Below are 14,049 nucleotides of genomic sequence, written 5' to 3' on the forward strand. Positions count from 1 at the left end.
CAACACAGTGTCACCATGTACTTTACAATCAATAAAAATATTTGCTAAAATAAAATGTTACCATGTAAAATGTCCGAGTCATCTTCAACAAAATCGATGTCTCTCAAGTCCCATTCTGCATAATTGTCAAACTCCTGTTTGGGGAAAAAAAATTCCCACCCCAAACCCATCAGCACTGAGTAATGGCTTCACAGTAGCCATGCTTTAGAAGCAAACAGAAAATAAATAAACACTTGTTAAAAAGCACTGAATGGAGGGGCGCCTGGGTAGCTCAGTCGGTTGAGCATCCAACTCTTGATTTCGGCTCAGATCATGATCCCGGGGTTGTGGGATCAAGACCTGCATTGGGCTCTGTGCTGAGCATGGAGCCTGCTTGGGATTCTCTCTCTCTCTCCCTCTACCCCTCTCCCTGCTCATGCTCTCTTTCTAAAATAAAAAATATATATATTAAAAAAAAAAAGACTGAATGGAATACGAGGTTAGGATACTACTATAAGAAATAGGAAGTCATGGGAAAAATCTTGAGACTTTCAGGCAGTAGAGACAGCAAAAATATGAGAAAGTTATGAATCCAAGAATAAAGCCAAACCTAGTATACTAAAAATTAAAAGTAGTCTGTTCATAAAATCTAAACTCTGAATGTGTCATCAAGTATTTAGATAAGAAAATTATCTGCATTAATTCATTTACCTTTTTACTACCTTCTGAAGGCTCTATTTATTTGATAATATTACTTACATAGTTTAAAGGGTAGATGTTCATATTCTATTCAATGAGTACAATTTGTAGGAGCAGTATTTATGGGGTAGCTCTACAGTAACAGCTGCCATAAACAAAATACTAACCTGAGTAGGGCTAGCAAAATTATTTGTAGTTTGCTAAACTTTCAAATTATCTCCAGCAGCACTGTACCTGTGGCTCAGATGATAAATCAAGAGACTTATAATTACTTTCACATGGCTTTTAATTCCATGGGTGAACAAGTAACATACAGTTTTTATCTACATTCATCATTCTTTATACACTTGTGAATACAAAACAGAGGCCAGCCCACTGTAGCCTCTGGACCAAATTCAACCCACTGCCTGTTTTTGTAAATAAAACTATATTGGGGTATAGGCATGTTTGTTTGTTTACATATTATTTATGCCACTTTTACACAATAATGGCAGAGTTTAGTTACAAGAGAGACTTTGTGGTCTACAGAAAATATTTACTATCTGGTCCTTAAAAGAAAAAGTGTACCAACTCTTGATCCTGCACAACTTTGAAACCCCCTAAGGGTGGAATGAGAACCAGGAACCCAATACCTATTAAGGAAGGGAGAGCCAACACCCTGCAACCTAAGAAATAGGTTTTTGGTCTGAAGAACTTTTACATTTTACATGTGAACATGTTTACAAATGAGAAAAGGTACTCAAATGGAAGAAAATGTGGCTGCCTAAGGCCCTACAAATTACAGTGCTTCAAAAATCTTTTTCAGTGGTATGGAACCTGTAGGCAAGAGATATACGCCTCATGCAAAACAAAAACAAGTTTCTCCTACCTCGATGAAATCTGCTCGAGCTGGCATGTACCCTGCCATGTCCCGAGAAAGCAAGGAGTCAAAGGTAGGTCGGGGAGGGTCATCTGTAGCTGGAAGAATTTAGGTTTTCTTAGTTACTTAATAAAGTATTGGCATGAAAATGTGACACAGAAATAGTCTTCATTTACACTCTGAAATATTTTTGTTTGGAGAAAAACAGTGTCTGAGAGAATAAATAAAATTCAAAAGATTTTTATAAATGGAAAAGTGAGAAAGATAAAGTATAATGGAAACAGAATGATTCCTTAAAAAGGAAACTAAGACTTAGGGAATTCTCTAAATAAAATGGGGAAATTCCCTGATTTGTACTTGCTTAACGTAAGAGAAAACCAAGGATCTTTTCTTTTATATTATAGAACAAAAGTTATTTATCCTGTCTGCTTCAGCTCCCTTACCCTTCAAGAACAATTTCAATTTACAAATCTCACCCAACTGAGAAGCAAAAAAACCCCACAGGATTTGGAATTTAGTTGGAGTTGGGTCCCAGTTCTATCTGCTAGTCCCATGAGGCACAAATTTAACCTTTCTGAATCTCAGTTTCCTCATGTATAAAACAAAAGCACTTGCTCTGCTATCTCACTGGGTTCCTATGAGGAACAAATGATCTAATGGATTTGAGAACAAAATGCTAACATCCAAAGTGTTTTCCAAATAGGTATCATCAGGCTTTGAGTCAGTCAGCTATGAAACCATTTCTAGAGTATGAGGAAAGGGGTGGGGGGTCATGGTGGTGGTGAAGAAACATTCAGATCTTATTACTTGTGCTCTGGGAGCCATTTAGGAAGGATGTCCATTTATAATTCAACACAGGTTTAGTTATGTTTTGTTAGAAGACCCATGAGTCCCTTAGCCACATGAGATTTTTTTTTTTTAATTAGCTATTACTACCACAACTAAATGAAGTAAATAACACATTGCTTCTTGGACTTAACACTGGGATGATTAATAATGAGTTCAATACTGGACTCTCCTAAGTAACTAATATCTATAATCATAAACCCTCCAAAGCTTGGAAGATTGGTTCATTTTGGACATCTCATCTCCAAGAAGCATTAATGTTGACTGACATATTCACAACCCTCAGAGTGGGTGGGACACAACTGCAGATCTGGGCACCATGATTTCCAGTATAGAATTCCAATCCCTCCTTAGCCCATTATAGCCTTGACTCTTAGTAACTGCCATGCCAACTCCTCCCATCTTCCATAAGCTCTTTACTTGCCCAAACCACTATTTATCTGCTACTGCAACAGGGCCCAAGGTGAGCTAAGTATCTCTTACCGATACCGGGAGGCACTTACACAGAAACGGAATGGCTGTATCAGCAGTTTTTGCCTCCTCTGCTTGCTTCAGGTTCAGGAGGGTAGATGCAAACAGAGGGTTATTGATGAAATGCTTCATATAGTGTTTTTCACACTCTTCCTTGGTCTTGGTGCACATCTGATTGGCTACATCCTGCCTACAGGATTGTGAGAAAAAGAGAGGTTTGTTCTTTCCAAATTTTAAGTCCCATCTACATAACGTCTGGAATTTGATACCTCCAAACCAACATCATGGAGATATCAGCAGAACAACGAAAGAAATATAAGCCCAATTTTGGTGTAAACTGACATGCTAAATCTTGCTATTCCAAGATACAGAAACAATATCCAAAAAACCCTTTCCTTTCTACCAAAAAAAAGGAAGATCACTAGAAAGTCTGTAGATTTCCATGTGAGCTAGGCCTCAGGAAAAGAATTGCTATCATAAGCCACTTTAGAACATTCATAATGTACATAAGTACAGTTTTATATTTGCATAATGTTTTATATTTTACAAAACACTTCACATCAACAAACATTTCTTTACTAGAGTGCCTATGATAGACCAAGCACTAAGCTAGAAACACTCACAACGTAAGTTAATCCTTGCGTTATCCATGTAGTGTTGAGTACTTCCTATCATCTCACTTTCACAGAGAAAAAATTAGGCCCAAAGAGATTAAAAAACTTGCTCAAGAAAATTAAACACATAAAATGCACAAAACCAGAATGCTGACTCCTACGCTCAGATGATGGAGAGGTAGAGGTAAAAGCTCTCCAGTTCCCTCTCAACCCCTTTCTTCTCCAGCACTTAACTTGTCCTTTTCCTATGCTCTGCTTTGTGTACTCCAATCATCTGTATGTATATTTTGATTTTCCTCCTGGACTATAAGCTTCTTGAGGACAGGATACATGTCATAATTTTTAGCTCTACCACCTTCACCACCAGGCTTTGTGTCTTACCCACAGTTGATAGAGAAACAATAGAAATTATTCATGAGAAATTATCTTAACTCCCTAAGCTTCAGATTATTTGTGAACAAAATGAAGTTTTGTTTGGAAGTTAGTTGGAGTTGGGTCCCAGTTCTATCTGCTAGTCCCATGAGGCACAAATTTAACCTTTCTGAATCTCAGTTTCTTCATGTATAAAACAAAAGCACTTGCTCTATCTCATTGGGTTCCTATGAGGAACAAATGATCTAATGGATTTGAGAACAAAATGCTAACATCCAAAGTGTTTTCCAAATAGATATCATCAGGCTTTGAGTCAGTCAGTGTTATCTACTTCACAAAATGAAATCATCAGTGTGAAAATATTCCCAAAAGGTAAAAATGCAAGTGGTAATATTATTAGGTCGCACTGCCTCCTAGGGCAACACCAATTAGGGCTATTCACTTCTACTAGGCTTGGATTGACGTAGGTATTTGCAAGCTAAAAACAGGGAATGTGAATAAGAAGTCTCCCAAACTCAAGTCTCAAGTAAACTATGGCCATCTACCTAAAGTCTGACTCACTTAAATGATAAGGATATCTAGAGTCAAGAAAAATTCCTAAAATTAGAAAGGAGAAGTAACTAATGTGTCTCAACTTCCATACTATTCAGAGAGAAATAACCAACCTTCCCCCTGTTGATATAAACCAAAGTGGCCTTTTAGAACTGCCTAGTTATGGACAACTAAACACACCATGTCCCTGTGAGGCATTTCAGAGTGGATGATAACTTATCTCTAAGTCATGAATCAATAGGAAAGTAACATACGGCTCCCAAACTCCTCTTTCTAAGACTCCTCCCTTTACCCTTCAACAGCACCTTCTTCTTGGAGCCCACTAGGGCAGGACAATCCTTAATACCAAGCTCTTACCAATTTCCAAAGCCACAGTCCATCACAGCTTCTAAAAGGGCCATTTCTTCTTGAGCAGTCCAGCTGGGGTCAAGAACAGGAAAATCTGAGGTCTAAGGAGGAAAAAATTTTGCCTAAGAACAGATATAGAAAGGGAACACAGCAAACTGAAATGTAATGCTAATTCATACTCAAATGACTGTCATTCTCATGGTTTTGAGAGGTTCCTAAAGTACATTCTTCTTCTTTTTTTTATATGTTTATTTATTTTCAGAGGGAGAGAGAGAGAGAGAGACCACGAGCAGGGGAGGGATAGAGAGGAGAGAGAGAATCCCAAGCAGGCCCTAAGAGCTGTCAGTGCAGAGCCTGACCCAGGGCTTGAACTCATGAATTGGGGCTCGAACTCACAAGTTGTGAGATCATGACCTGAGTGGAAATCAAGAGTTAGCTGCTTAATCTACTGAGCTACCCAGGTGTCCCCTGAAGTACAATCTTATGAGTTGTCCATCTCCCTCACCTCTATTTCCACCATTTGCTAAAAAGTTTCCAAGAAATATTATCACTCATAAATGCCATGTAACTCATGTAGAGATATATATTTTTTAAACTTAGCACAAAGGTAAAGATAAATATTATACTATGCTCCCACTCAGCTACGAAAGAGGGCAACACAAATATGTACGTATTTATATTTTTCTTATAATGGAAGGATAAACCTTACATTAAAAAAATGGTTACCTATGGCAAAGGGAGGGAGAAAACAAGGTGAAAAGGACAAGGATAGAAGCTAAACCTCTCTGAATATTCCTTATTTTGAGATCTGACTGAAATATATACATTGGATGCTAATTACTAAATTTAAAATCCTAAGAATCAGTGGCACCTGGGTGGCTCAGTCGGTAAGCGTCCGACTCAGCTCAGGTCACGATCTCGCGGTTTGTGAGTTCAAGCCCCACGTTGGGATCTGCGCTGACAGCTCGGAGCCTGGAGCCTGAATCAGATTCTGTGTCTCCCTCTCTCTCTGCTCCTCCCCCACTCACACTCTGTCTCTCTCTCAAAAATAAATAAACATTAAAAATAAATAAAATAAAATCCTAAGAATCAAAAGCAAAATGTAACAAACAAACCTATGAATTAATTTCAAGGCATAATCAAAGAAAGAAACTATCCCAAATAACTTTAAAACAGTGATTTCATTATACATCTCTAGTAGAATACACCTTAAAAGTAAAAAGAACTGCCAAAAAAAAATCTTGCGGCACCTGGGTGGCTTAGTTGGCTGACTATTTCGGCTCAGGTCATGATCTCACGGTATAAGATTCAGCCCTGTGTTGGGCTGGGTGCTGGGAGGGAAATGGCTTAAGATTCTCTCTCTCTCTCTCTCTGCCCCTCCCCCACTCACATGAGCACTCCCACACACTTTCTCTCTCTCTCTCAAAAAAAAAAAAAACTGCAACAGCATTGGTCTAGTTTTTCTGAGATTATTGTACGCGGATGTGTTACGGGATAAAGCAAAGCAAGTAAGTAATTGTGCTGTGGGTTAAAAGGATATAAGATCTATGAGATTATGTAAAAACCTTATAATCTTATATTTGAATTGAAAGTTTTAGTATCAACTTACGATATATTTTGTCTCAAAAGAGTAACTTCCTAACACTGTACAATGAAAAAATCCAGAAACAATGACCAACCCAGTAGCAACGAACACCTCTAATGCGCAGTATGCAGCCACTAAATACTATTCCCCACGAAAGGAAACAGGATTCTTTAAAGAAAGACCTGATTCTAAATTAGAAAATGTACCAGATGAGACCAGAATATTTTGTCATAATGAACAGCAAAGACACTCAAAGACTACAAGAGTCATGTCAAAAAGATTTGCAGGCCAACTTATAGATGCTCCCATTAACCATTTTGAGCATCAATAAGGATAATAACTGCAAAGGAATGAAACACATCAACTCTTCTAAATATCTAGAAGATGCCAGGGAATCAACTCATACTTTCAAACCTAGAACGCAAAGGGAAATAATGTTATTTATCCTGCCTTTCTTGTACAAACTTTACCTCAGGGTAACCACATAATGATGAGGTGTTTCTTTTTACAGAATTGTTTTATCTCATAAATTAAGAGTGCTAGGATTAAAAAGATAACTATTTTGCAATCCCTAATGAACAGATCTACACAATGATCATAAATAAACCTGATGTAGCCGCTATATGTAACTACCAATTTATAGGAAACACAGAACACAGAAAAATATGTTAATCAGCAAAATCCAAACTGTACTAATATCTGTAAGACAAAGAACTCATATTTTTTAAAAAATCAAATAAACCAAAAGAAACAAGAGAAAGAGTGAGGGTAGGGGAGAGGGAGAGGGAGCACCCACAGAATAGAAAACAGGTTAGAAGGGCGCCTGGGTGGCTCAGTGGGATAAGTGGCTGACTTCAGTTCAGGTCATGTTCTCTCAGTTCGTGAGTTTGAACCTTGCATTGGGTTCTGTGGTGATAGCTCAGAGCCTGGAGCCTGCTTCGGATTCTGTGTCTCCCTCTCTCTCTGCCTCTCCCCCACTTGTGCTCTCTCTCTTTCTCTCAAAAGTGAATAAACACTAAAAAAGAAAAAGAACATGTAAGAAACAACCAATTGGAATGTATGGACCTCGTTTGTAATCCAATGAAAACACACTGCAAAAGTTAAAAACATGTATGATGCTACTACACACTCACGAAACCCACTAAAAAAGCTAAAAGTTGGCAAACATGTCGGTCGAACAATCAGAATTCTCATTCACTGCTAGCAGAGGTATAAAACACTACAACTACTCAAGAAACTTTCTGACAGTTTCTTAAAAAGTTAAAAATGTACAATCATTTATTCTATGACCCAGAAATTCCAGTCTTAAGCATTTATCCAAGAAAGACAAAAATATATGTCCACAGAAAGCCTTATACAAGAATGTTCATCATCTGCAACTACATGGATGGAACTGGAGGGTATTATGCTAAGTGAAATTAGTCAGAGAAAGACAAAAATCATATGACTTCACTCATATGAGGACTTTAAGAGACAAAACAGATGAACATAAGGGAAGGGAAACAAAAATAATATAAAAATAGGGAGGGGGACAACACATAAGAGACTGTTAAATATGGAGAACAAACAGAGGGTTACTGGAGGGGGTGTGGGAGGGGGGATGGGCTAAATGGGTAAGGGACATTAAGGAATCTACTCCTGAAATCATTGTTACACTATATGCTAACTAATTTGGATATAAATTTAAAAGAATAAAATTAAAAAAAAAAAAAGAATGTCAATAACAGCTTTATTCATAAAAGCCCCAAACTAGGCAAAGCCCAGGTAACCATCAACAGTGTCATATTCATAACAGTGTCATATTCATGGAATATTATTCAGTAATAAAAAGGAATGAACTACTATACACAATATGAACAAATCTCAAAAATATGCTGAAGGAAACCAGAAACAAGAGTACATACAATATGAATCCACTTATATGCAGTTCTACAATATGCATAACTGATCTATGGTGATAAAAACCAGAACAGTAATTATTTCAGGGGCAGAGAAGAGAACAGAGATATTTTTAAAAAGCTTTTATGACATGACTGGGAAACATGAAAAGTGATTGAATTACTTTTAAATTTTAGAGAGATCTAGTAAAACATTTATAGATGAACTGGTATGAAATCTGAGGGATCTGCTTAAGATAATCTGGAAAAGTGGGAGTTTAGATGAAACAACATAGGCTATGAGTTGACAGTTTAAGAGGTAGTTAACAATCACATCCTGGTGCAGTCCCTTCTCACTTAATATGGGCTGGACCTGTGACTTGCTCAAGGCCTGGCCACTTCCATTTTTGTGGTCTTGGGAGCCCGGAACCACCATGTAAGAAACCTAGCTTCCTTGCTGGAAAGACCAGGTGTATAGGCCACATGGGGAGGAAGAAGCCCCAAGGCTACCTGATGAAATAACAGTTAAGATGTCCCAGATGACTCCTAACCAAGCCATTCTGAGGTGCCAGCAGTGGTGTGAAAAAAGCCCCGTGGACTTCCAGCCTCAAACACATCATGTGGAACTGAAAGCCACCCTCACTGTGCCCAATCTGAATTCCTGACTCTTAGTTATTTTATACCACAAAGTTTTGAAGTAACTATTCGGTAGCAACAGATAACTGAAACATATTCTATTTTAGTATACACATAAAATTTTCTATAAGTTTTTTTAAAAAGGTGACACAAGAGATCTTCAGATTTCATAGGCATTCAGAAATTGTTGTACCTTTTGCTGATGACCAAAAAAAAAAATTTCTGTGATTTGTGAAATTACACTGCTATAAGCAATATGTTTTTATCTGAGCACATACTATGAATATGCCCAGCACATGAGGTACCAGAAGATCCAAAAGAGAAGCCTAAATCATACATTCAGAGTCTATGTCTATATTCATAATAATCAATCTGGCAAGTATCATAATAAATACATATGACAATTCATGGTTGAAGAACCTATGTTATTTCTAAAACAGTATTTAGAATATTAATTAGCCCTCACGAGCTTTACTGTGAGAAAAGACTTTCTATACCAAATAAATAAATAGGCATAAGATAGTTTTCTTAAAGTTGAATCAGTGTTATTCAAATCCTGAACGCAATCTCAGCCTTACTAACCAGAATCTCTAAGAGCAGGGTCTAGGAATCTATAATTTGAAGAAGCTCCCAGGTGATTCTTAGGCACCAAAGTTTAAGATCACTGGTATAAAGGGTGTGGCAGAAGGAGGTGCCTTGACTTATTCAAGGTTCTAAGAATTATAAGACAAAAATAGGCATAGAACTCAGAATCTTGATTAATGCACCACCTACCACAGCATGAGTAACTTCCAAAAATACAGCACTGTGAGATGACAAAAGTACTAAAAAACCATTTAAAGTTTTCTGTGGTTTCAAGTGAAAAAAAAAAAAAGGAAAAAATCAGGTTTTTAGTGGCTTCATGTGTAGAAAGCCAAAATTTGGTCATCAATCCTACAGAAGGAAAGACTCTTCTCTTCCTTATCTGGGAATAGATAAGACTGCAGGAAAAAAGGGAGTATTAGGAACCTCCAAAAACTCCCCAAAGGGCAGAATTCTGAAATGTGTTTGTATGGGTGTTGAATATGTGAGAAAAGGATGATGTAATCAGAAGAATTAATTGGACTTAGAGTGAAATTTAGTGCTTTCAGCATTATGCAGAAGGCAAGGTGCCCAGAACAGCTAGAGAGAGCTCATGGTCACTTTTCCTACAGTGGATAACCATCAATCTACCCTGCCTACACTAAATTATCTTTTAAGGAATTGTTTTCACAATTCCAATGAATAAATCTGTTTCGGTTCCAGGCATTTTGGTGTGAATATGAGAAAAATAAACCACCTTTCTAAAGATCTGATGTGTTAGTGAAACGAACTCAAAGTCATAGATAGCTTGACCATATTTTCCCAACCCTTCATTTATTTTGCAATGACCAAAGAGGAAAAAATTTTCATATGAGAAGATGTTTCACATCATATCTTATCAGAGAAATGTCACATCAATTAAAAGAGATGCACTATATGCCTATTAGAATGGCCAAAATGCATAACAATGACTGGTATGAAATGCAGGCAAAGATGTGGAGCAACAGGAACTATCATTGTTGCTGGTGGGGATGCAAAATGATACTGACACTTCAGAAGACAAGTTTGGCGGTTTTCTTACAAAACTAAACATACTCATACATGTGATCCAGCAATTGCACTCCTTTGTATTTACTCAAAGGAGTTGAAAACTTATGTACACACAAAAACTTGTACATGAATGTTCATAACAGCTTTATTCACAATTGCCAAAACTTGGAAGCAACCAAGATGTCCTTCAGTAGGTGGATGGATAACCTGTGGTATGTCCAGACAATGCAGTATTATTTTTAAATTTTTTTTAACGTTTATTTATTTTTGAGAGAGACAGAATGCGAGTGGGTTAGGGCAGAGAGAGGGAGACACAGAATCTGAAGCAGGCTCCAGGCTCTGAGCTGTCAGCACAGATCCCGACGCAGGGCTCGAGAACTCACGAGCTGTGAGATCATGACCTGAGCCAAAGTCAGATGCTCAACCGACTGAGCCACCCAGGAGTCCCTGACAATGCAGTATTATTTAGTGCTAAAAACAAAAACAAATAAACAATCAAGCCTGAAAAGACACGGAGGAAACTCAAACAAGTATTATCAAGTGAAAGAAGTCAATTTGAAAGACTATATACCATAGGATTCCGATTTTAAGACATTCTGGGAAAAGCAACTCAAAAACCATAGAAACTGTAAAAAGATCAGTGGTTGCCAGAGGTGGGGGGTCGGGGGATGGATGAACAGGCAGGGCACAGAGGATTTTTAAGGCCATGAAACTACTCTATAAGACATTATAACAGTGGATATGTGACATTATATATTACATTACAGAATGTACAACACCAAGTTGTAATATATACATCACAGAATGTACAACACCAAGAGTGAACTCTGATGTAAACAGGCACTCTGGATAACAATGCAGTGTCAATGTAGGTTCATTAGTTATAATAAATGTACTACTCTGATGGGGGATGTTGTTAATGGGAGAGGCTATGCATGGGTGGGGGCAGAAGTATACAGGAAATCCCTATACTTTCTACTCAATTTTGCTGCAAACCTATAAATGCTCCATGAAACAAAGTCTAATATAAAAAAAATTTATTCCAAATCTTACAATGAGTGGAGAAACTATTTAGAAGACTGAAAGTGTTAAGAGAGAGATAGCCGAAGTCTAGCCAGTTGGTTGCCAAGAACTCTTACTAAGGAGCATTTCTTTAATTAATTATGGACCAGGCTCTGAGTCTCAGCATTGTAGGCCCAGAAACTCATCTTAAACAGGACCCCACAAATAATCAGACTCAGAGATGCTAAAATCCACCCTTTCTAAACTTTTAACAGACTGAAGTAGATACATTATGGCACTTTGGTAGGCAGAATTCCAAAGATGTGCCCCTTTCCTCCCAAGATTCCTGATCCCTCATTATTCAATCAAATACTAACTAGATACTGCTGATGGGATTATGCTGATGGAATTAAGGCACTAATCAGTTGACCTTAAAATAGGGAGAGCAGCCTGGATAATTCAGGTGGGCCCAATGTAATCACAGGAGCCTTTAAAAGTAAAAGATGGAGGGGCGCCTGGGTGGCTCAGTCGAATAAGCGGGGACTCTTGGTTTTGGTTCATGTCATGGTCTCATGAACTGTGAGCTCTGAATCAAGCCCTGTGTGGTGCTCTGTGCTAACAGCACGGAGCCTGCTTGGGATTCTTTCTCTCTCTCTCTCCCCCCTCTCTGCTCCTCCCCCACTCACACTCTGATCTCTCTAAATAAACATACTTAAAAAAAAAAAAAAGTAGAAAAGGGAGACAAGAGAAGGGCACCTGGCTGGCTTAGTTGGAAGAAGATGAGACTCTTAATCTCGAGGTTGTAAATTCAAGCCCCTTGTGTGTAGAGATTACTTATAATAAATAAATAAAATTTCCTTTAAAAAAAAAAAAAAAGAAGAAGGGAGGCAGGAGAGTTGGAGAAATTCAGCAAAGATAGGCAGGAGAGGTCAGAGGGGCTCTAGGCATTTCATCAATAACCCTCAAGAACTCCTGGCCATTGCTAGCTTCAAATATGGAGGAAGTGAGGCCTCTAGAGACCTAGAGCAAGCCCGGGCCAACAGCCAATTGAGGGAAGAGAGTAGCATTAGTCCTAAAACCTCAAGGCAGTGAATACTGTCAATAACCTGAGTGAGAATGGAAGCAGATTGGAAGTTGACTGGAAGCAGACTTTCTCCCAATGCATCTAGATAAAAGCCCAGGCTGGCAATACCCTCATTTTGACATTATGGGACCTATAGCAAGCTGGGTGAGCTTAATGGCCTACTGACCTACAGAATTGCAAGATGATAAATTTGTGTTGTCTTAGGCCACTTAATTTCTGATAATATGCTATGGCAGCAATAGAAAACTAATACAAATATCAATGGATTAATCCAGTGTGAAATTATTACTGTTAAGATGCCTAGCCAGTCTTCTTTCTTGTAAGAAAAAGTCAATGGGAGGGCAAATGTAAGAAAACTACTTGGTGAACTAAGAGTAATGTTCTAATAACTGACAAAACTATCTTGACAAAGATACATATACCTGCCAGGTAGACCATATATTCATTTTTGTTTATTAAAGGGCCCATTCCTCTGACTAGAACTTGGAAGGACACTACCAGCATCTGCCTCTCATTCTTTCTTTAGAGGTGGCAATACAACCAATCAAGTTACTGCCAAGTCTTATTCTGGCCTATAAGCCAGTCTGTCTCTTCAAAGTAATTTTGTGTTTTATACCATTCACTCTATGTTCATTTTATAACTTAACTCTCAGAGGGTAACTAATTCTCCAATGCAAGAGGAGGGAGTGCCAGACATAAACTTCACTACTGCCCGCAGCAACCACATGGTATCATTAGCCAAAACACAGCAACAATACATTCACTACATGTTCATCAGTAAACCTAAAATGCCCTATACCTCTTAAACTTACATCAGTAAAACTCAGTAAGTATTTTTTTTTCATTTTTAAATTTTATTTATTTATTTTGGGGTAAAGTTTGTTTGTTTGTTTATTTATTTATTTTGAGATAGAGTTCAAACACGGAAAAGGGCAGAGAGAGAGGAGAGAGGGAATCCCAAGCAGGCCCTGTGCTGTTAGTGTAGACCCTGACTCAGGGTTCAAACCCATGAACTGTGAGATCATGACCTGAGCTAAAACCAAGAGTCAGACGTTTAACTGACTGAACCACCCAGATGCCCCTACTTTTTTTTTTTTTTATAATCTTTAAAACTATTTAACATAAACTCTACCTTCAACATGGGGCTCAAACTCACAACACCAAGATCAAGAGTCATGCTCTACTAACTGAGCCAGCCAGCTGTCCCTCAATAAGTACTCTTAAATTCTTTTTAAATTTGAAACAAAAATCTGAGTATATAAAATGATTTTTTGACTTAAATGCCTTAGTAGATCCATAAGACCCTAAAACACTTACTGGCGGGGAGGGTGCCTGGGTGGCTCAGTCAGTTAAGCCTTCTACTTTTCATTTTGGCTCAGATCATGATCTTGCGGTTCGCTGGATGGAGCCCCCTGTCAAGCTCTGTGCTAACAGTGTGGAGACTGCTTGGGATTCTCTCTCTCTGCCCCTCCCTCCCACATGCACACACACACACACTCTCTCTCTCTTTCAAA

At 38.1% G+C, this 14,049-nt stretch overlaps 1 protein-coding gene across 5 annotated transcripts in view; it reads right to left on the minus strand.

The window, feature by feature from the left end:
* Positions 1-14,049, minus strand: part of TADA2A (transcriptional adaptor 2A) — a 51,856-nt gene that overhangs the window by 24,830 nt on the left and 12,977 nt on the right. For all 5 annotated transcript variants that reach the window (XM_027034325.2, XM_027034324.2, XM_027034322.2 and 2 more), the window contains exons 5-8: positions 4,750-4,841; positions 2,887-3,044; positions 1,547-1,635; positions 62-134 (exon numbers count right to left, since the gene is read on the minus strand). In XM_027034325.2, the coding sequence (XP_026890126.1) occupies positions 62-134; positions 1,547-1,635; positions 2,887-3,044; positions 4,750-4,841 (412 nt within the window). The remainder of the gene's footprint in view (positions 1-61; positions 135-1,546; positions 1,636-2,886; positions 3,045-4,749; positions 4,842-14,049) is intronic.

Source organism: Acinonyx jubatus, chromosome E1 (assembly GCF_027475565.1).
Source record: "Acinonyx jubatus isolate Ajub_Pintada_27869175 chromosome E1, VMU_Ajub_asm_v1.0, whole genome shotgun sequence".
In the NCBI taxonomy this organism is placed as follows: domain Eukaryota; kingdom Metazoa; phylum Chordata; class Mammalia; order Carnivora; family Felidae; genus Acinonyx; species Acinonyx jubatus.